General features: G+C 37.9%; 1 protein-coding gene across 1 annotated transcript in view; it reads right to left on the bottom strand.

Moving 5' to 3' along the window:
• Window positions 1-23,762, bottom strand: part of LOC140155226 (FMR1-interacting protein NUFIP1-like) — a 92,985-nt gene that overhangs the window by 40,260 nt on the left and 28,963 nt on the right. The window contains exons 4-6 of the mRNA XM_072177978.1: window positions 23,127-23,266; window positions 22,020-22,112; window positions 19,756-20,030 (exon numbers count right to left, since the gene is read on the bottom strand). Of these exons, the coding sequence (XP_072034079.1) occupies window positions 19,756-20,030; window positions 22,020-22,112; window positions 23,127-23,266 (508 nt within the window). The remainder of the gene's footprint in view (window positions 1-19,755; window positions 20,031-22,019; window positions 22,113-23,126; window positions 23,267-23,762) is intronic.

Here is a 23,762-nt window from a genome sequence, read left to right as displayed (position 1 = left end):
CATCAAGATATAAATAGAGGGCACTATACACAAAATTACGACTTCATGTTATAGTGGTTGCCAAATAAGGAGCAAACCCAACTGTTAAAGGTCTTTGACACATCAAGATACAAATAGAGGGCACTATACACAAAATTACAACTTTATGCTACATAGTGGTTGCCAAATAAGGAGCAAACCCAACTGTCAAAGGTCTTTGACACATCAATATATAAATAGAGGGCACTATACACAAAATTACGACTTCATGCTAGATAGTGGTTGCCAAATAAGGAGTAAACCCAACTGTCAAAGGTCTTTGACACATCAATATATAAATAGAGGGCACTATACACAAAATTACGACTTCATGCTAGATAGTGGTTGCCAAATAAGGAGCAAACCCAACTGTCAAAGGTCTTTGACACATCAATATATAAATAGAGGGCACTATACACAAAATTACGACTTCCTGCTATATAGTGGTTGCCAAATAAGGAGCAAACCCAACTGTTGAAGGTCTTTGACACATCAAGATACAAATAGAGGGCACTATACACAAAATTACGACTTCATGCTATATAGTGGTTGCCAAATAAGGAGCAAACCCAAATGTTAAAGGTCTTTGACACGTCAAGATATAAATTGAGGGCACTATACACACAATTACGACTTCATGCTAGATAATGGTTGCCAAATAAGGAGCAAACCCAAATGTTAAAGGTCTTTGACACATCAAGATATAAATTGAGGGCACTATACACAAAATTACGACTTCATGCTATATAGTGGTTGCCAAATAAGGAGCAAACCCAAATGTTAAAGGTCTTTGACACGTCAAGATATAAATTGAGGGCACTAAACACAAAATTACGACTTCATGCTAGATAATGGTTGCCAAATAAGGAACAAACCCAACTGTTAAAGATCTCTTATGCATCAAGCTAACAATTGAGGGCACCATACACAAATTTACCACTGGTTACATCATGCTCATGCTATATAGATAGTGGTTGCCAAATTAGTAGTAAACTTTGATACATCAGGATATAAATTGAGGGCACTATACAGTACAAATTTACCACTAGTTTAATGCTACGTGTTGCCGGGAGCTAACCCAACTGTTAAAGGTATCTGACACATCAATAATCTTCTGCAACCATCATGCAAATCATGTTAAATTTGCTGAATTTGGCAGAGATACAGTATGTATAGCGCTGAGCATTATAGGCTACTGAGGTATTTCAACAGCACCCTTATTTGACGGAAAAAGGTTGTTGAACTTTTACAATGAATTCAAGTTCAAAATTGCTTGGACTTGGCGAAAAACACAAGCAATGTGTTCCTCTAGTCATAAGGATTCAGAAAAAGTATAGTTTGACCAACCTAGGACATGCAGTCATGGAGTTACGGCCAAAAAGGAATATTGTGCATCATATGTCTAATTTTGTCTCCACAGGGAGCAAAGATGAAAAATTTTCAGATTTGATTGAAAACTGTCTCAAACTATCTTTCTATGGTAAGTCAGAAAAATAACAGTTTGCAATATGTTAGATGTTTCGTTACCTCCGTAACACATCAAAAACGGACAGTACCCATGGAGTCGCATTGACTCTAAATAATTGAATACCTAAGAGGAAGACGGGCCCCCGGGGAAGGGCCCAACTCCATCTCCATAATATTCCCAATATTTGTGGAAGAAAGGCCCAACTCCATGGACTTGGGCCTTTCTTCCATGGAAACCATGATTAAGTGTACTTGGAAGACTATTTAGAGTGGATTTGAGTCCTCAGTCCTTCTTTCACACACAAGGAAGACTGCTAGCAATAAAAATCCCAGGTCTAACTTATTTTTATACTAGAATTACATGGTTCGTAATTAAGGTGGCCCCCACACAAACGTGTGTAATTAATAAAGGTTTATAAATACAAATAATATACAAGCAAGTTCATTAATATTCATAAATATGCAAATAACATGACACAAAAGTATACAGTCCATCAGGCCACCATATACTATCACAATACCCGGTTAGAATTTGACCGGTCTTTGCGATTAAACTGTAGAGTGGATTAATGACAATGTAGGGAAAATATGCAAATCAGCTCATTAATATTCATAAATATGCAAATAACATGACACAAAACAATACAGCACATCAGGCCACCAGCACCATATACTATCACAATACCAAGTTTATAGTTAATCGGTTATTGTGTTTTTAAAGCTGCGGAGTGGATTAATGAATTTGCTTCTGCCTGAACAGTAAAACAAACAAACAAACAAACAAAGAACCGGACAGCCAAACAAACAAACAACCATTTGAATGACAACATAAGCCCCAAAATATGTGTGGGACCAAAAATGGTGGAGTTGGGCCCTTCTTGCACCAAGGTATTCAATACGCGGGTTTAGGGTTTCTCTACCGGAAATCAATTTGTGCCGACATTCCTTCCCACAATGCAATATGCGTATTGCATAACAAAGAATATTGATTTTAAAACCTCTACTGTATCTCTTGTTATGCAAAACGCTTATTGCATTGTGGGAAGGAATTTCGGCACAAATTGACTTCCGGTAGAGAAACCCTAAATCTGCGTATTGTTTTATGCAATGGGACAAATTGGTCATACTAGTACCATACATACATTACAGAGCTGAAATCATATCTAAAATGATTTCAATTTGAGCGAATAGGTTTACAAATAGCGGCCACCAAACTGAGATGGCCAAAATGAACAAATAAATAACAAATTACTCAAAAACAAATCAGGGCAGCCAACAGCCATGATGACCTTTGGCAAGAACTGCTATGGTAAATAAACAAATACAAATGCCATACATATACACATTTATATGTGTGTGCAGTCATGCACATGCACAAGAACACCCCTACAAACACAGACCGACTACAAAAGTGCGCCATTGTGCTGTTGATATAAAGTAAACGACAAAACAGCCTATATTTGGCATAAGAGGGCAGCATTACATTAATGCTTTTTTACCCAGACAGAGAGCTGTGCAGACAATGGGTTTTGACCTGATTTGTTGGTTATGGTATTGTTTATTTCCTTCTTTTGCTTTCCACCATTTCAAACTTCTTTCACACTCAGAACCGGGGAAGGTCCCCATTTTCTTTTCGAATAGCTCTGACACTTAACGTGCACAGGGTTTGACTCTTCCTGTACACCGGACCAAAAGCTTTAAGTCACATCCGAACCGCAAGATGTCGCACACACACTACCTACGTCTGCAAAGGCTAAGCAGTGTATGGGGGTGAGAAGAAATTCTACAATTTTTATTCTGTAAAATAAATGAACACAATTGTAGGATTTCCGACCTGATATGAACATTTTGGGAAAGGAAGAGAATTAAAAGCAAGCCCAAGGCTCGAATCCTCACCGATCGTATTCTCCCAGCCTACACTATCTACACTAATTATGTATGGGTTCACAAATGCAGCCAAAATCACAAAAATCATAGACCACTTGATTTTAACAATGAACGTTTTGATTTACATTGAGTTAAAGACGAAGAGTGTTAACAGATTATAACTTTGTACCAAACACAACTAGGTACTGCAATTTGAAATTTTAGGCAATTCACAATGAAATCACTGTTCCATAGAAACTGGTGTACCAATACACCTACAGTCCTTCACTAGATCTGCATTATGCCCTCTATTGATATGCATATACAATTCACCTGCAAACTGGCTTGCTGCAAATAGAGCAGTCGCAGCGCTCACTATTCAATATGTTTAACCCTAAAGCCCTAGCTAGTTTTTGGTGAGGGGGAAGGGAAGGAGGAAGGTCGTTTTCGGGTGCGGTTTTGAACCACCAACCCCTCGGGTGCCAGACACGTGCACAGGCCTACCTTGCTTGGTGTAGCATGCCCGGCCTAGCTTTCCGTGACCATATGGCTGTTCACAGGATGACGCAATCGCATCACGTGGGATACCTGCCCATGCATATGCTTTGTGAACTGTGGTTTTGTGTTGTTTAGTACGGTTAGGGTTAAGGGTGTTGTGATCTAGGAACTCAGTTCAGTTCAATTCATTTTATTTTAACCTGTTCATCAGTGCTCTCTATATATTTAAGGTGGCTATATCAAGGAAAATACATTCAAATACTGTCATGACTTGTTGACAAGAGTAAAGTTCAGGTCAAACTTGCCAATTTTAGCACTGCTGACTTTTCATTTGAGATTTTGCGGTTCTCGGCAGGGAGCTTCAAGATAATTTAACAATGGGACACATTTTTCATGTTTAAGATATTATTAAAACTGTTCAAAATAGCATTTTTACGGTAAAGTCCACTTCTTGCACATACATGTAAGCAATTTTAAGGGGGGGGGGGGGGGAGAGGTCCACATTTTGGAATTCTGTATCTCGCCTATAAATCCTGCTTACGAACCTGAACCAACCGCTCACTTCTGGAACCAACCACTAAAGGCTAATCTCAATGCTAGGACCCACCACTCAAAAGAACAAGTGCAATTTACTAAATTTATTTAAGCATTTCTGTATTGTTTTCCTAAGCTTTTTAGAGCATTTTATTTAAAGAGTGCCCCATTGATATGTGCAAAAATTTGCTTCCCCCCTTCAGCTTGTCAATAATTGCCCCCCCCTGCTTGTCAAAAATGTTACAAAGGGTGTCAGTCTCACACCCACTCATTTCTTTTGTAAACTATACAATGCAGAGTGGAGATCAAACAGTATTTTAACAAAATAGCTTCCCACATTATCGTTGACCTACCAAGCCAATCCAGACAATTTTATTTCAGGAGTATTGTGCCCATTCTTTTTTATTTCAGAAGTATGCCAAGTTTGTTGCTATTTATATCGTTTGGGTCCTTTGGGACCTTTGGGACCAAACAAAAGGGACTAAACAAAAAGGACCAAACAATTTTTGAGTTTATAATGCAGAAAATGCTTAGTTTGATGCCAACTGAAATCCATGAGTATAAAACCCCAACTTGATGTCATAAAATAATCTTTTGACTAGTGTTGAGTTTTAGTGTGTTCATTTATGGGTCCCCCCCCCCAATGATTTTGGGTATTGGGAAGGTGAGGGTTAATATTTTGCATGATTCCCCAGTGGGAATTGAGAAGCTTGTTCAGTAAAACTTGAATAAAAATGGAAGTGGTTGAACTATTCTAAAACCAATACACAATGGGCGCACACGGGTGCAAGTGTCTATGGTTATGTACGAGCATGCGCAAGTGTTTATGGGTACACACACGTGCAAGTGTTTATTGGTATGCGCACCAGTGTTTGTGGGCAAGTATGCACACTCGCTAGTGTTTATGGGTATGCACATAAACACATACAAGTGTCTTTGGATAAGTACAAGCATGTGCAAGTGTTTATGGGTACATGTGTTTTTAGGTACACACAGGTATTTGTGTCCTAGTATTAGTAATAACTGCCAGAAAAGGTTTCTATCCATTTCAAGCTAAATAACAAGATAAAGTGAAAAAAAACCACTGTGGTTATTTTGGCTGTTTAACATGCAGTTATGGGACTTAAAAGTCATAATATATCACAATTGCTCTGTGCACCTACAAACATCTCAAATTTGACTAATTCACTTCAGGGGCTGTGCAATAATTATGTGTACCCTGCACAGTGTCATCGCCCCAATATATTCATGGCAGAAATCGCCATGGTAGGTTGAATCCACAGCCACACATGGCCATTTTGTTCCGACCTGTTTAATAGTTTTGAGACGCATAATGGGCCGAGGGACATCCGACTAAGGCTATTGACAATAGCCTGGTGACTGACCTCTGTAGATGTCAGTGAGCATGGTATACGCCATGAGGTCATCTGCTTTTAGACTGCCTCCACGAGTGGCCTACGCTGCGCTATAGTTTGGCACATATAAAATCAGAATTTTTGTCAGTTTTTGAGCTCAATACGCACAGTTCTTTCTCAATACGCAAGCTAACGACTATCATATCCTTTCAACACATATATTCAAGTGCAAGCATAAAAATATGGCTTCTTTAGAATAAAAAAATTACAGGAGATATTCATCATTTTCCATCCCGGTATCCAAAGATTTCTCATCTGAATATCAAATCGTGCATAGCACATTCACGTGTATCGATCCAGGGTATTGATTTTAGTGTCTCTGCTGTACAATGTAATTATTAACCAGGCGATGTCGGTGTGCCCCGGGGCAGGGTGGTGAATTCTCAAAAACAGCACACATTTTCTTATTGTAAGGTATATTGCTTTTAGCAATTAATAGGCAAAAGTGATGCATGCTGGGAATGAAAAGGGCTCAAATTGGCCGTCGTGGGTGATCATTTGATAACTTTTGAGTCCTTTTGAAAAGTTTTCATTCCAAGCATGCATCATTCCCAGCATGCATCATTTTTGCCTAATGTGATTGCTATCAGCAATATACCTTACGTTCTTCATATTTTACAATTATATTTGCCTATACATGTATAATCTCAAATTTAATAGAAATGGATATATTGCTTTATTATCTGAACTCTCCAATTTTCCCCAACCATGAAAAGTGGGATTTTTTTGTTCTGACTGATGTGGGGTTATGAAGTTGAAGGGGGGGTAAATGCCCTCTGTTGCACCACCACTTGGGAAACTATTAAAATGCCCTGATTTTGCATTGCCATCGACCTAATAAACAGACATTGACCCAGGGCAGTTTGTTAACACCTTGAGGCATGTGACTTGATTACTTGCTGTATTTGAAACAGGCGCACATTCCTAATTATTTGCATATTTCCGGACTTTCATTTTATGAAATCTAAATTTGTCCCTTTTGTTATTAAATATTGATGCTATTTGCATGTTAATTGTCCCATTACTCCTTTTCCTTGCTATTGTGGAAACGTCTACATATGTGGTATGCATATATGCAGCGGAAGATAGACACATTTCTGGCAATAGGGACAGAGAGATGTTAGGGAAGGAAGGCTTTGCACTTCTACGCCGCCACTCCCTGATTGGTCGGTGTTGATGCTGGGTCGACTGGCATTTGAGTGGAGCATGGGCCATTCAATCGCTTTGCAACTTCACTTATGATTTGGAGCTTGTTTTGTTAACACATACATTTGTTTCTGTGCAAAGGCAGCACGCCCATTTGTTTAGAGACATGACTTTCAGTATAAAGCAGCAGTCTCTGTATATATATTTCATATTTAATTAAAAAATATGTGATTATACTTCCATTGTTGGCGTTTTGCTCCATGTTTTCCATTTATCTGGAAATCATGCATCATCCATAATATGTGACATGATCTGGTCCATGGGGGCCAAAGGAGGCATTTTTGACAATTGAGTTACAATAATTATTACCTTATACAGACATTAGGCTATCATAAAATGAAAACACCAAAGGTCTAGCATACTTGGTTCTTAAGTTATGAAGTTTTATGATATGTATTTTATTGTTTTTTTACTCCATATTTTTGCCTATATCTCCATTTCAAATTTGCCGCCTGGCCCCCATGGACCAGATCGTGTCACATATAACACACCCTGAGAAAATCATTACACTATCAATGAAATTACTCACCAGGTTTTTGGATACAAAGAAATTCATGTCATGAACATAAAAGACAGGTCCATATTTGCAGATTCTCCTTAGGGCTCATATTGAAATTCCCTTACACAGGAAGGTGTGCGCCATCCTGCAGCTTTCCTGTGCTAGCCTTCTTTTGTTAAAATCCTGGGCATGGTGATCACTGATGCATATAATCCATCCGTTTTATGACCGAGCTTTCCTGAGGCGCGCGCTTAGCGAGGGGAATCCTGCCTTCTTTCTGTGTGAAAACGTGGTAGGGTATTTCAATATGAGCCCTTATGTTATCAAGCAACATAGAAGCAAATAAATAATACACAGTAGCCACGCAAACACTGAAAACAAATTGGGTGATTAACAACAGCCATTTCCTCTTTGCTAACACAGATTGTGCTCATTTCTTCCAGCGGCCATCTTGATATCCTATGTCTAGATTGATCCAAACCATATCATCCACAATACAAAATGTGTTCTTCTTCAAAGAATCGCTCATGTGACCCTTGCTTGATTCTGTGCCAACCAAAATCCAAAATATAAAACAACTGCATTCAGTTATATAATCTGACCTTGTGTAGATCACATGATATTAATATTTTGGAAAAGATTCAAACTTGAAATATATTGAAGCAAAATTCCAGTATGCCGCGTTTCCAGAAAAATATTCTGCCAATGAATCATCCAAAGCCAAAACTGTGACGGACGAGAAATACGAATTGTCCTTTGGCATCTTGTCTCCACATACGAGACATTTTTACTACAACTCCCTTCAGGAAACCAATAGTAGACATCTATGAATTCACAAGTCTTTACCACTGCACAACAAACTTTTGTGTACCTTGCCTACATGCCACTGAACTAAGTCAGCTGTTGTGTAAGATAGACTTACACAAGACATTCACAACAACTTAAAATTGCTAGGCATTCTGCTTTGTTTACTGGGTCAAGTACGGCTATTTAGCAAGGCAGGAGCATTTTATTGGAGAAGGACAGACTGCGGGGTGCCAATTTTTGAATAATTTCTTTACGTTTTTTCTGTAAGACACTATAGCATGGTGCTCTCACTTTTTGAACAATTTCTTAAGGTTTTTCTGTAAGACACAATACCAGTTTAGGAGATCTAAACTTTTCAAAACAGCCTGCAGGGTGTGAGCATTTTTTGAATAATTTCTTTAGTTTTTCTGAAAGACACAATACCAGTTTAAGGGGATCTAAACTTTTCAGAACAGCCTGCAGGGTGCCACTACTTTTTATATAATTTCTTAAGTTTTCTGTATGACACAATACCAATTTAAGACCAATCACAACCTGCAGGGTGCCAAAATTTTTGAGTAATTTCTTCTGTAAGTTTTCTGTAAAACACAATACCAATTCAAGGAGATATAAACTTTTCAAATAACAATTTTACTACTATTTCTTGATGTCCACTTTTTTATTTCATTTTTGTGGGGCATGAGAGCACATCAGACACACCAAATTGCATTCTGATTACAAGGAATATCCCTCTGATATCAAATAATTTGATTTTTTTGAAATTCGCGATATAATACAAATTTTATGGCAAATTATTGTCAGCTTTTCATCCCAGCTACATACACTTTTAAAGTAAATAGCATTATATAAATTCTACCTAGTTTACTTCAATGCTCTTAAATGTTAAACATGTTTTTAATACAATTCTTAATAATTTGCCATAAAAACTGTTTGTTGCAAATTTCAAAAATCAAATTTACTTCATATCAGAAGGACAATACCCATATTCATAATGCAATTTGCAGTGTCTGATGTGCTTTCAAGTACTGCTAAAAGTATTGTATAAAGGTGGGTGACCGAGCCCTTAAGATATTCCTATAGAAAAAATTCTAGACAAAGTTTTGCAGGGCTTTTAGTCCAATGAGTACGACTTGATTTTTTTAGTTGCCAAACTTTTCTCACACACTCTGATTGCTCGCACACCGCTGCTCAATAAAGATTGACCGCGAAAGTCAAGTGACCGCCCCGCTCAGGGTTTCACGGTTGGTGCCAGACTTTTGCGGTTGGTGGACTTTCGCATTTTAATTTCATCTTTATTGAACAATATTATAATACAATATTATTAACAAAAAAAATCAGGTCTACTCGTTGGATTAGGATCACTGGGAGTACCGTAACTCTGGAAATGTACTTATACTCCGGTTTATAGTTTCATAATACACTTTTTTACAACAAGGTGCACAATGTTAGGTCTTGGAAAAGACTAATCTCCAGTCAAAACAATAGACATCCAAATATACCTAACATAGTAACATTGCAACAGGCATATCCAGCTTGGTCATTTTGAGCATCCACAAGGGGCTGATTATAATACAATATTCCATTGTTTCCATTCCAATTTCACCCAGAAATATAGCTGGTTATGCCATGGCATCACAGAGAACAAATTCACATGAATAAAAAAAACTTCGAAAGAATGAAAGAGAATGATCCAAAACACAGTTTTTAATTTGAACTTTCACACAGTAGTATTTATACAGACTTGGGCCACGGCATCACAGAGAACAAATTCACATGAATAAAAAAAACTTGGAAAGAATGAAAGCGACTTATCCAAAACAGTTTTTTAATTTGAACTTTCACACAGTAGTATTTATACAGACTTGGCAGTCTACCAACAATGTACCTGAATTGGAAGATCTGGTTGAACTTACAATGTATACAGGTTTAATCTAAAATAAAGCAAGATCAGTCGATTATGAGGGAAATAATGATGCATCTACATTCTACTAACTCTATTTGGTTCAAAGGAGTGCAAGATATTCACTAAACAAGCATTGATTATAAACAATAATAGGCCCATAATTATTAAGGGGCGATGTGGGAAAATGCCCCCAGAGATCTTGGTCCCCCCCCAAAAAAAAAAACCAAAGAAAATAAAAAAATTACCCATTTTCACAGCTATTTTGTGGAAATTTTCATGATTCTTGAGCCCCTGAAAAATTTTCCCCTCCCAGAAACATTTCTAGTAATTCCACTGATGCTACTGTGAAGCATGAAATATTTGCATGTATGAAAATAAATATTGCGAATTTTTTGAGTGCAGTTGATTCACAAAATAAAATTTTCATGAACACAAATATTTTTCTTATTACAGGCCATTATGAAAAATGTAGGGCCTATAAATTCTCAAAACTTTCGTGTCACAGAAACATGACTTCTCTCTAATGCTGCAAAAATATAATGGTTTCAGTAATTGCAGACACATCCACACAGACTGACATGAAGCACAGACTGACATGCATGAAGCTTCTCATCTAAAGTTGTTGGACACCTAGAGTTACACTGTTTTATGGCTTTATTTCTGTTATAACATCCTGAAATGTTGCTTCCTTTTAATTGTTGTCAAGCCTGAACCTTTCACTAACCTCCCAACCCTTCCCCATTCCCCACCAATCGATGCCGAGTACTTCTAGGTATATATGAGCAAAATTGTAGTACTCAACATTGATTGGAGGAATTCAATGTGTCCCAACACTTCTGACATGTTTTGTAGCTGGCATACCCATTATAAAATCAAACAAAGTAGTGAATATGAAATAATCAATTCATATAATAATTTCAATAATTTAACTAATTTAACTATCACCCCTTTCCATAATGAATTTTGGATGAGATGACTTTCAAAATATTTATTAGGAAAATAAAGTCATTGATCCCGATGACAAAGGTCATGCATCAGTAATACAAGTGTGTAAAAGTACTACCTGCATTCAAAGGGTTCTTTGGTGCAATGTAGTACCAGGCTACACCCATTCACAATATAGACAATGCTGGCTTCCATTTAAGTGGGTTAGTACTAGTAGTGTTCAGACGATCATAGAATTCTCGAGGAACAGTGTCCTTGTCCTTGCAATTGGGAAAAAATTGTTTGCGATCATAGAATTCTCGAGGAACAGTGTCCTTGTCCTTGCAATTGGGAAAAAATTGTTTGCTTGTCCATAGATCACTCAGAAGTTGGGTCGGTCAGTCAAGTACCAAAAGTATAATGTGAAGTACTTGTTTTTATGTAAAACACTCACTGACCACAGAATTTCCACCAAAAACAAATTCAAGGTAAACCCTACTTTATTTGACATGCACATATCTGGTAGTTACTGCATTTTTAGGTTCAACAGTGTTTTAATTGTGTATAGGCTGAGGATGATAATACGAAATATCGGACCGTCAGCCAGGTACGACTGGACAGAGGGAAACATGCTGGAAATGGTATTTTACAACATTTCTATTAGATCTTCAGTTTTCCAGACGAAAAGTTCATGATAATTTTGGGAAAATTGTAAAAAAAAAAACCTGTTTTCAAAAAAAAAAGTTCTACGGTCGGGACTGCTGAGACGGTAGCGGACTAACATCAATATTTATCCAAAAATATTTATCACCTTTTTTTTTTTTTATCCGATAGCTTGCGTTGCAAGGTCACATTCCGAAATTAACATTACCTCATTCTCTAGTCTAAAATTCATGGAAGTGAAATTTAGCACTGAATGTTAGCCATATGATGTAACATAACTGTCACCATCTATCAAGATAAAACCATACCCTTTTTTATTTTATCATAAATTTTAAAAAGCAATCCTTGCAATCCATGAATCCTTGTCGCATTGTGGAATGATGGAAGGGGTTTTGCAGTGGAAATGTCAGTTACAATGGTTCAGGCAGTGCTGAAACATCAATTACTGCAAAAATAGTTCTGAGCAAGGCATTTTAGAATGTTTTAATCTACAATTGTGTATATTGTTTCAAACTGGTACATTATGAATTATGCATCATTCTGCAACATTCCAGAATGATACATGTACAACTTGGTCGTTACCATAAGACTTTTTGAAAATTGTTTCATTGGATAGGGATGAATAAATTTGCTTTGTATTCTAGTTTCAATGAAAATCAACATTATTTTAAAATTGCAGTGCTTATAAATGATACTTTGTGTTGCGGAATGATGCTTCTAATCAGGCCTGGAAAAAATGTGGAAAGTGGGAAGCTCCTTCCCGGGAACTTTGGAAGTTAGAGGGAAATAAGGTCCATAAACAAAGAAATACATAAGAATTTGGAGGGAAATTTGTTTTTTTGAAGGGAAACTTTGATCATCTTCCAGGAAAATTTTAATTTTTTCCAGCCCTGCTTCTAATCATAAAATTGGTAATCAAACAATGCTGACGAAGATACCGTTACAAAATATGAAAATTTCTAGCGTTTATATTATGAGTTACTTATAAACTTCATGTTCACATGCATAATTATTTTTCACAATTTTACAGTACAGAGCAGCTGCAGTTTTAGGTTTGCTGCTTTAATCAGTCAAGAATATGCAAATCTGTGCAAATTAGGATGTTTTTCTAACAATGAACACCATTTTGTCAGAAAAAAAGTATGTTGCCTGAAAATATAGCCAATATATGAGACCAAAATCACATACTTTACATGACTTTTAAATTTTAACAATTTGGGCAAGCTTGCTTGGAATTGCCCAATTATTGATTAAATCAATCTCTTTTTGATAGTGCTTTAAAAGTCCACTAATTCCAGTTAAATACCATGAAATTAATCATTTCAAAATGTAATTTTTTTAATGGGAATGTCATCTTTAGGAGCCTATAACTCAAAAACATGCCTGGCGACTTGTTCCGGGTTTTGTTGGAGTGAGTCACATATGAACTCTTTGAAATATTGTGCAGTATTTTTCTAGAACCACCCAGAAGGCCACAAACGTAATGCAAAGGTTATATTTTGATTTGTAAATTTCACCTTTTGTGTTTCTGAACAACTATTGTTCACAAACACAATTATATATATGAACTAGCTGATCAACTTTTCCAAAAAGGACATGCAATACCAAAAAGGACTGCAACCTGGCTCAACAACCAGCCAGGTTGCAGTCCTTTATTAAATAGGGTCCTTTTTTGCTGGACCTTTACCTACTGACTAAACCTTTTGGTCTTAAGGCCAGAGTAATGGGTAATTTTTTTACTAAAACATAGATTTCTCAGAGTTCACTTTTGACAATACTGCACAATTTTTGTGACACGATAACTCAAAAAATATAATTATGCACAAAACAAAACGTTCTTATATTTTAAAACGGTAAGACATTCACGCTTGTAAAAGCTGTATTTGTTGCATGGTCTAAATATGCATCTTTTTGCACCAATGAATCTATGTCTGCTTTTAGTGGGTCAAAATTCAAAATAATTAAAAAATCTAAGTTGCATTTTGACTGCAAATGTTTCCACCACATTTGCTGGCGTTAACAATATACCAATTGCGCCTTGACTCGTTGGACATACGCGAGAGTTGCGCCAAGATCACGCAACGCTTGAATCGCAAGACGTAATCACAATATTTCGCATTCGCGCATTTCTGACTCATTATTTCCGCCAATTTACTAAGCTGTCTTGAGCCATGTGACTTGTTATAGTTGAAAAAAGTGAAATAAATCAAGCAAAAATACAAGTAAATATTAGCAAGTTGTATTTTATCAGTTTCAAGTGAAAGAATACATCTTTGTGTTGATAAATATCAAGAAATCTCAAATTCGGGCGTGGACAAATGTGTCTTCCATTAATACTCTGGCTGGCCTTAAATGGACATATTTCAAAATGCCACAAATATATGACCCCCAAGTGATGTCAAATGTCAGAAAGGGAAAAAATGTCAGAAGCTTTTTAGAGCATTTTGAATGCATGCCAAAAATCTCTTTTACCCGTCCTCCTTTTGACTTTGCCAAAAATTGCTTGGCATCCCACTTTTTTCCTGTCAAAAAAGAATTACCCCACCCTTTTTTTTGCCAAGCGGTGGAAGGGGGGACAGAAAATTATTGCATAGCCCCTTCTAAGGGACTGTAATTTGTTTATGATTAAGAAATAATAGCATAACGTGTGATGAAAGGCAAACTTGTTCATCAGAAACTCAACACAGTTTAACCAAATCGTACTGCATGGATTGCACATTAAATTTTTTTTCATGTACCTGACCAAGTCAGTTACTGAAATCAGGAGAGTGAGAGTTGATAAGGGCAATGGCGGGTGAGTTATAGTTACAAACAATGCTGGACATAAGATACATATGACTAATGCATGCATGTTTGTCAATAGCTTTAATCTCTGCTGGACGGTAACTTTTTAAAGATCAAAGTATTAAAACACATGATTCATGAATGCATCGTCAATCTGTTATTGTTTATTAAGTCACTTACGAAGACGGCATAAAATAAATTTATTTTCAAAAATTCCTGATTTTTAAAACGGTTCAACCGCCGCTTCGACAAGCCTTTTCTGTGCATTATATTTAGTACAAGGTATTAAGCATACTTCATTTGCACCGCTGTTTAAGGTGGCAGAAAGGTTACGCGTAAAAGCAGCAAAGCTCGTGGTGCAGCGAAAAACAACCCGCGTTTGAGCACAATTTTTCCTGTACAACCTTACTAAAAATGCTCTGTCTAAAAATTTGTGGGCATCGGAACATTAAAAATAGCATAGAATAACTGATAAAAAATTATTTAGCAGATGATTGAGAAATTTTGAGTAATAAAGAATTAATTAAGACATAATTGCATATTTTTTTTGCCCCAATTTTCAATTTTCGTGATATTGCTCTGAAAATGCAAAGTTTTAAAACGTATCTATTTACTACTTTGATGATTTTCTGTGGTGTAGAAAAATATTGCATTCAAATAGTCATAGATGTCCTTTTCTAAAACCACAAACAGGATGTTTTAGGCCTACTAAGTACTATAGGTTTTTCTTTTTTCTAATAAATTTTCAAAAAACGGCTTTTTTTTACATGACCGCTGTCAATTACCCATTTAAAAGCTCTAAAAAGTTTGGGCCGGTAACTTTTCGCCCATTCCTGTAACTTATCAGAGTTACAGGCCCGGCTCCATTACTCTTTGGCTTAGCCATTGACTTCATCATCTATGTATTTTTGAAGTTGTGAAACAAATGTTTCTTGAATTGAATTGAATTGAAGAGGGCTGTTGATGAAAACAACAGAGGATTAACCCTACTGCCAAGGAAGAGTTCAAGATATCCAGAAGAAAAGTTAGCTGATCTGGATTATGCTGATGATATACATTGTAGCTCTCTTTGAAGAGACTGATGCCAAGATGGCAGAGACAACCGAAGCAATCTGTGTTACTGCCGATAAACTAGGACTCCAGATGAGCTATAAGAAGATAGAGATCATGTCCTTCAGCCCATCCAATGTTACAAACCCAGCTGTCCCCCCATGGCAATGAAAGTCTCATCAAAGTAGTTGACCATTTCAAGTACCTTGGTGCCTACCACAGTGCTGACGGGTCTAATGTCAAAGAACTGAACAACAGAATTGGTAGAGCCACAGGAAACTTCAGAGAGCTGGACAAGGTGTGGAAGGATCGTAACATCAACCTGGAAACCAAGCTGAAGTTCTACAATGCTTATATACTTTCCAAACTCCTTTATGCCGCTGAGTGTTGGACACTCACAGAGAGGGACGAGGCTAGACTGGATGCCTTTGACATACGCTGTCAACGAAAAATTCTTCGAGTGATATGGTCACAACATATATCAAATAGCTGTATCCGATCCAAGACCAAACAGCCCCAACTCACATCAGTTATCCGGAAGCGCCACCTACAGTGGTTTGGCCATCTGCAACGAATGGATGAAAACCGCACCCCCAAGAGGCTCTATCTTTGGAAACCAACCCATGGGAAACGCAAACCTGGTCGTCCAAAGACATCATGGAGAGACTTCATCCACAGAGACATCTCAAGGCTGGACTGTAAAGGAGGCTAAGGTTGCAGCTCTGGACTGTAAAACTTGGAAGCATCTCTTGAGCCAGGCAGCATGTGCAGAAATGCATGAAGCTGACTGGTAGGTAGGTAGGTAGGTAGGTAGGCCCAGCTGGCTTGCAACCTTTTGAGGCATATTTCTAACACTGGTCACAGTTATACCAGTAAGTCTGTTGCATTGCTCTTTTTGTATTTATTCAGTTTGTAACTTCACATATGTGACCATCCAGCACAACTGAGCAAGTCACCAATCATCATTTTTGAGATATTCAACAAAATATTCTGCTTGAAATTAGCTTTAAAATGATGTATATCATGTCTATAGTACTTGACATTTAAGTAGTGAACAATCAATAAAACAGTCAATAAATCCTTTGTTTCCTATTGTTTGTTTATTGTTAAGTTCAATGGAGCATATCTCAATAGTGGCATTGGAGACATCCGGGCTCATTTGTGGTGGATGGTCACATATTTGTAATTATTTGGTAAAGATTTAAAAAAAAATTCTTGAAATATCATGTTGTTTTGCTAGACCCTCGGTAATGCCATTCAATTGTTTAATTAGAATGCTTCCATTACAACACCATGCTATTAAAGTATCATGGTTTTATTAAGAGCCTCAAGGTTGATTCAATTGGTATCCCAGCCCTTATGAGAAATGGCAAATTAGAATCTGACAACCAGTCAAAAGCTGAGATCCTCAATGAACAGTTTTGTTCAGTTTTTACTCAAGAACACCCTGAGGTTCCCACGTTGGATGATTCTAATATCCCACCCATGCCTGATATTGCCATTTCTGAAACAGGTGTCTTCAAGCTTCTCAGTGAATTAGACCCTAATAAATCATCTGGTCCTGATGGGATCTCTGCCAGAATTTTAAAATTGGCAGCAGAGGAGCTTGCCTCACCCCTCTCCATTATTTTCCAGGAATCTCTGGACAGTGGAGAAGTACCTGTTTCTTGGCTGAGAGCCAACATCACACCCATTTTTAAAAAGGAGACAGAACACACCCAGCTAATTACCGCCCCGTTTCATTAACTTCCATCACTAGCAAGATTCTTGAACACATCATACACTCCAACATCTTGCATCATCTCAACAAACATACAATACTCACTGACAAACAACATGGTTTCCGTCAAAACCACTCTTGCGAAACTCAACTCATCCTCACAATACAAGACCTGGCAAGTTCTCTCGACAATAAGTCCCAGGGAGACATGATCATTATGGATTTCTCCAAAGCTTTTGACGTAGTCCCCACAACAAACTCATCACTAAATTACACAGATACGGCATACAAAACACCACACTGACCTGGATCAGTAGCTTCCTCAAGCACCGTACTCAGAGAGTTGTCGCCAGCGGCGAGAAATCGGCCTGGTCTAACGTTCTTTCTGGCGTCCCTCAGGGTGCGGTGCTGGGGCCGCTACTGTTCCTGGTCTACATCAATGACCTTCCCGACAACATCCATTCATCCGTCCGTCTCTTTGCAGACGACTGCATCATCTACCATGAAATAGCAAATGAGTTTGACGCTTCGCACTCTTCAGGAAGATTTCCATACACTTGGGGAATGGGGGATAAAGTGGGAAATGAAATTCAATTGCCAAAAATGTTTTGTTATGTCTTTAACTCATGCTAGAGCTCCTAAGCAGTTTTCTTAACACACTCAGCAGTGTCACATTGTCTGTTGTTAGCAATCATCCATATCTTGGTGTATCCATACCCAACAAACTAAACTGGAACAGTCATATTCAAAATATCTGTGCAAAGCAAACCGTTCATTAGGCTTCATAAAACGTAATCTTTATTCATGTAACCAATCCACCAAACTTACAGCATCACTAGTCCGGCCGCAAGTTGAATATTCCTCGTCCGTCTGGGATCCGCACACAAAAAAAGAACATAGACCAGCTGGAGAGAGTGCAGAAAAAGCGCACGATTCATCCTCAATGATTACAAATCTAAATCTCCCGGTTGCGACCCAGATGGTCAAAGATCTTGAACTAGAACCACTCAGCACCAGGAGGAAGGCTAGAAAACTCTGCGTATTTCAGCAAGCAAGACTAGGTGACCTGTCCCTGCCCATCGGAAACCTTCTACAGCCCGTCCAGCGCCAGTCGCGGCATCATCATCCAGAATCTTATTCAACCATATCAGCCAATAAAGACTGTTACAAAAACTCATTTATACCAAAGACAATACGTGATTGGAACTCTCTTCCACCACACCTATTCAGCATCACAAAACCGGAAACCTTCAAAAAAGAATTTCAAAAAACCACAGCGCAGATCACACATCCTGGCCGTTTGTCTCCATTCTGGAGTGTTGGACAGTACCAAACTCAAGACTCACCCTAGTGGAGATGTTGATACTTATTTGGTATCAGTAGATATTGACCACCCATAATTATGCATTGGTGCAGCCAAAAGACAGCATAGTGTGTTTAACATTGATACCCCACCTGGTGTAAATGAGACCTGATTGAAACTGATGGAAGTGTCTAAACCACCTAGAACTGGTGTTGGACGATGTAATGTAATCACTGAACAATTGCGGATTTGCCACATACTCAAAAAGCTGTGATTGTGGCACAGACTAAGCAACATCTGATGTAATGCCTGCTCTTGGAGGAAGGCTTGCAGTGAACGACCTTGCACAAAACACCTCATGAGCTCAAAGATATGTCCAGCACAATGACGTAGATATACATAGATCGCAGAGCTCGAGCTGGTACGTTGGCGCTGCATTGTCAATCACATAATGAGCAAGCCATTCGAAATGAAGGGACCTAACAAAATCAGCATCAAATAAAACTAAAATGGTAACTGAATTTACTCTAGCATGTATAGATAAATAAAATTAAATAAATGTTTTAGTATATTCAACTTTACTGTGTACCATTGTTTTATTGCTGAATAATAAAGGCAAGCTCCTAAATCTAGTTCATTCGTCCTAATGTCTTAAGGCGCTACCACAACGGCAAATGAAGCCTAAAAGTGGTGGCGCTGAGTGGCAACTCTGACAAAACCTTCATTGTACTAGATTCAGAGGATGTTCTTGCATTCATTTAATTTAGCTATAATTACATAAAATGAGGATACACTGGGAAATTTAAATACATGATTTGTTCAACTTCGTCTATCTATACACAAAAGAGTAGATCTCTGGGCTAATGTGGTAAGATTTTGTGCTGCTTTTAGAACCGTGTGTTACTTCATAGCGGGCAATTCAGGGTTTTACAACGAACCGGCAACAAGCGATCTTGAGCAGACATGCCAGACAACTCATCGGTTCGGGGAGCAGGGTGCTCTATCCTTATCTACCTCGATGGTCCAGCAACAGTTTTTCTAAGGTGTGAGAACAAAAAAAAAGAGATACAGAGACTCAAGAAACTCACAAGAACTCACCTTCGTCATCAGCTGCAAAAAGAGAAAATGGGTCAGTATTGCTGGCCATTTTGCCCTCATTTTTTGGTGCTACCACTTTGGGTTGTTTTGATGGTATCATGTCATGCTTTTCACTGGTTCCCAGTCTCTTTACAGTTCTTTTGTTGCTCTCATTTGACTGGAAACTACTGGTTGTCATAGACATTTCAGTTGCATTACTAGGTGAGTTGACAGCAGGGACATCATGCTGCTTGTTGTTGTTCCCTTTCCACTTCTTGGAAGACTTCTGCATTTTACTGCAATAGTAATATTTAGACAAATTTAAGTTGTATTATATCCTTCATTAATATATTCTCGTTAATTAATTGGTTAAACGAGTATCATGTGACCAAAAATAGTTTTGCTATTTTCCGAAGCAGTCAAAAAGCCGACTGAGGAGGGAACGAGGTACTATTCAAAGTGCTATCTCCCCGGGAAATAGTTTTACTATCTCCCTCTGAGCGCGTATGACCTCATAGCTGTGTCGCAGTTCCTAGTAGTCGGTGCAACTCGCCACATACGCGGGATATCAGTACCGGTTCCGGGGTATTAATGTGTAGGAAGTTATGTTGTCTTGCGAAGCACACAAGCAGCACAGAAGTGCAGCTAAAATATGGCGGTTTCATGGCATAATCTGAGTAATACATCAGGATCAGTATCTTAATATTGACAGTGAAATAACAGAGAACACCGTCAACACGGTTACTCGTTTCACGGCGGTATTGTAGAGGTTACAACATTTTCACGGTAAGCTTTAGCGTGCATTCAATCAAAACAAAGCAAGGCCAGCCTAGCCTTGACTAGGCCTAGCCTACATTTATGCCTAGGCCTATGTCTATGATAAAGACCTGCGTTTCTAATATTTCAACCAATCAGTGAACAAAGAATATATTAATGAAGGATATAAAACAAATATTTACTGCTCTAAATTCGGGATCTGGTGGAATCTATTGGTCCCCTCGGTGAACTGGAGACTGTGAGTCTACTATTTTCCCTCGACCAGATCCCTCATGAGCAGTAAATATTTGTATACTATAATAACCATATAAAGTTTTATTCCTCCATATTGACTAACTTTACATGAAAGGCCTATCCTAAATTTACTTACTGCTCCACTCTCTCCTAGTCTACTCTGCCAAGCTTTGAGGAGAAAGTTGTTCCACGGTCCTGTTTCCATAAATTCTTTTAGAGAAATATGTTCTACAGCTAGCATGAAAATGTGAACAAATTAAACTCATTTGACCATAATCAAGATCAAGTTTAGCCATAAACTGGCTCCCCAACTGATTAACTATGGATTATGTGCATGAAGCAGGTGAAAAAAATGGGGATTTTACACTAGTCTACCAAATCTTGCCATAATAATGGTTACCTTTGGTTTCAAGCAGGCTTCCGAAACAACTTTTATGCTAAAATGTTGCATGATTATTACTTGGTCTGCAGTAAGTTAGCCATTAAGGTGCAATTTGGTGTAATACGGACTCCATGTGGGGTATTTTTCAAGTACCAATGTGCAACAAGTGTGCGTAGTACACAAAAAGTACTTGGGACATATTAATCATGGTATATAAATTCTAGTTTTAGACAGGCCGAAAAAAATTATCGTTTATGGAGAAATGCATCCCAAGCGCGTGAAATTGGCCTCAGGGTTGATTAAGTGCTTCAGTTGTTTTGAGGGTAATGTAAAAATCTAATCACTTTGCCTTTGGACAGGCCGAAAAAATTTATAGTTTATGGAGAAATGCATCCCAAGCGTGTGAAATTGGCATCAAGGTTAATTAAGGGCTTCAGTTGTTTTGACGGTAATGTAAAATCTAATCACTTTGCCTTTAGAACCAAAGCAATATCCCAGCTTATACTAAATGGTACTCAGAGTGCACAAGACATCATACAACACGAGTGGATTATAATTAGCATTCCTAGCCATGCCATTATTAGCATTTTTCCATAATCAAATATGATTGGAATGCACATACATGTATTGCATTTATTCAGTGGTTATGAATTAAACAGCTACCATAATCAATATAAACTTTGATCTCAAATTAATGGGTTGCCAAAATGACATCTTCTTAACTCCCCCGACTAACAGGTACACACTGACAAAAAGTGGAGCGGGCTGCATGGGATCATCTTCGGCCACTAAGACCCTGGGTCTGGGGGTAACATACCTTTTGCCTCCCTCCTTGTCAGTAGTCCTGGACAAGTGGCTAGCTAAGGCCCTGGTTAAGTGCATGAAAACTTACCCAAACTGCTTTGTTTGAAGAACGGCACCACTTTTCTCTCTTCTATTTTGCTCTGATTGCTTCTTTTCCATATTAGCTGCAGTAGGATAGTTTCTATAACGACAACAAAAATGGCGTTATATGGAAGTATACATTCAGGACCAGAGCTGACAATCTCCTAAAACACTATACTTAAATCAGTATTTTTAATGAAAATCAATATTTCCATTAAAGAACAAAAACAGGGCAACGTGGCTTGAACAAGGATTCCCAATGGAAATAATGCTTTATTTCTAGGCTTTTTGGACTATCTGTGGTGTTATCAACCACTTATTCTGTACTTTTTATTGTAGCTTTTGTTTCTTAACATGCCTTCGCGTATACATGATAAAGCTTTGTGTCTTCATTTCATGGAACAATCGGCTGAGACTTTGACTGTTTGGAGTTTGTCTTTTAATCTCTTTCGTCCATGGCTTATGGACACAGACTTACATGGAAGATATGGTATTACCCCCACTTGTCAGTAACATACTTCTTCTTCCTCATAGTGCTGCTTCAAATGCACTGAGATAATTGTACTACAAAATATGAGCACAGGCTAGGGACTATACTAGGAATTTCAATTGAATGAACAGAGCTTTCTACAGCTGTACACGATCCAACAGTGATCATATATTTGTGAAAAAGCATCTACCAGCAATCCTCCTCAGTGCTGAGAAGTGATGCTCGGATCATCAGATGAGCCATGAACATAGTCATTCTACTAATACGTAAAATTCTGTTGCTTGTAGGAAACATGACACAAAACTATACAGCACATCAGGCCACCACATCCTACCACCATACAAAATTTGAAGTTGATCAGTTATTGCGTTGGGAGCTGCGCAGTGGATTAATAAATTTGATTCTACTTGGTCAGCCATGCATCCAAACAGGCAGGCAACCAGGTTGCTTGTCTTAACTTGACAAGGATTGTTTTGGTGCTCCTTGTACAGGAGGAATTTATAAAAACTACTTCTTTAGATTCCATTAGAAAACCCAAAAGAAAACATACTACAGGATCTGTTTCCATTCAAGTTCATAATGATGACTTTTCATGGACGCTACCATCCCTAACAAGTAACTTACTTTCTCCTCTCAGCTCGCCACCGATTGATTTCCTCCCGAGTTTCCAACCACTGAACTTTGAACTTTCCTGTATGCTGTAACTTCTTGTGTAACTGGACCACCTTAACATGTGCTTCAAATTTACACCCTGGAGCTGTGCACTGTTCGTGAAACAAAATGAATTGTGTTAAAGAGAAGGCGATTCATTATTCAAAAGGGGATTTAGTCACTTTTAATTGAAAAATGTTGTTATTTAAGCCGGATCAGGTAAAGTTCAACTGAAAAGTAACTAACAACTAACCCAAGTTAAGGCACAGAGAAATTCCTTCTCCAGTATCCTCTTGTGAGACTATAGTTTGATCAGCTCGTAATCGGTGGGCCTTATAACATCACGGATTAATATCAATATATTTTATTTTGAGAACTGTCTTGTGACAACTTGCCAAAAGTATCAAAAATTGTTATATAAGTCCTATATTTTGTCTATATTTTATTTAACATGAACAATATAGACCAATATCGCTCTTAGCCTGGGTCTATTTTTCGGCGTAGCGGTCAAAACCTAACAATTCCCGCCGATTACGAGCTGATCAAACTATAGATGTAAATTTACCAAAGAGTCTGGACTGCACTCCACTATGTTTGTGTGTTGCTCAT

This window comes from Amphiura filiformis, chromosome 6 (assembly GCF_039555335.1).
Source record: "Amphiura filiformis chromosome 6, Afil_fr2py, whole genome shotgun sequence".
NCBI lineage: Eukaryota > Metazoa > Echinodermata > Ophiuroidea > Amphilepidida > Amphiuridae > Amphiura > Amphiura filiformis.
The sequence above is the reverse complement of the archived record's forward strand: the minus strand, read 5'-3'. Positions and strand labels throughout refer to the sequence as shown.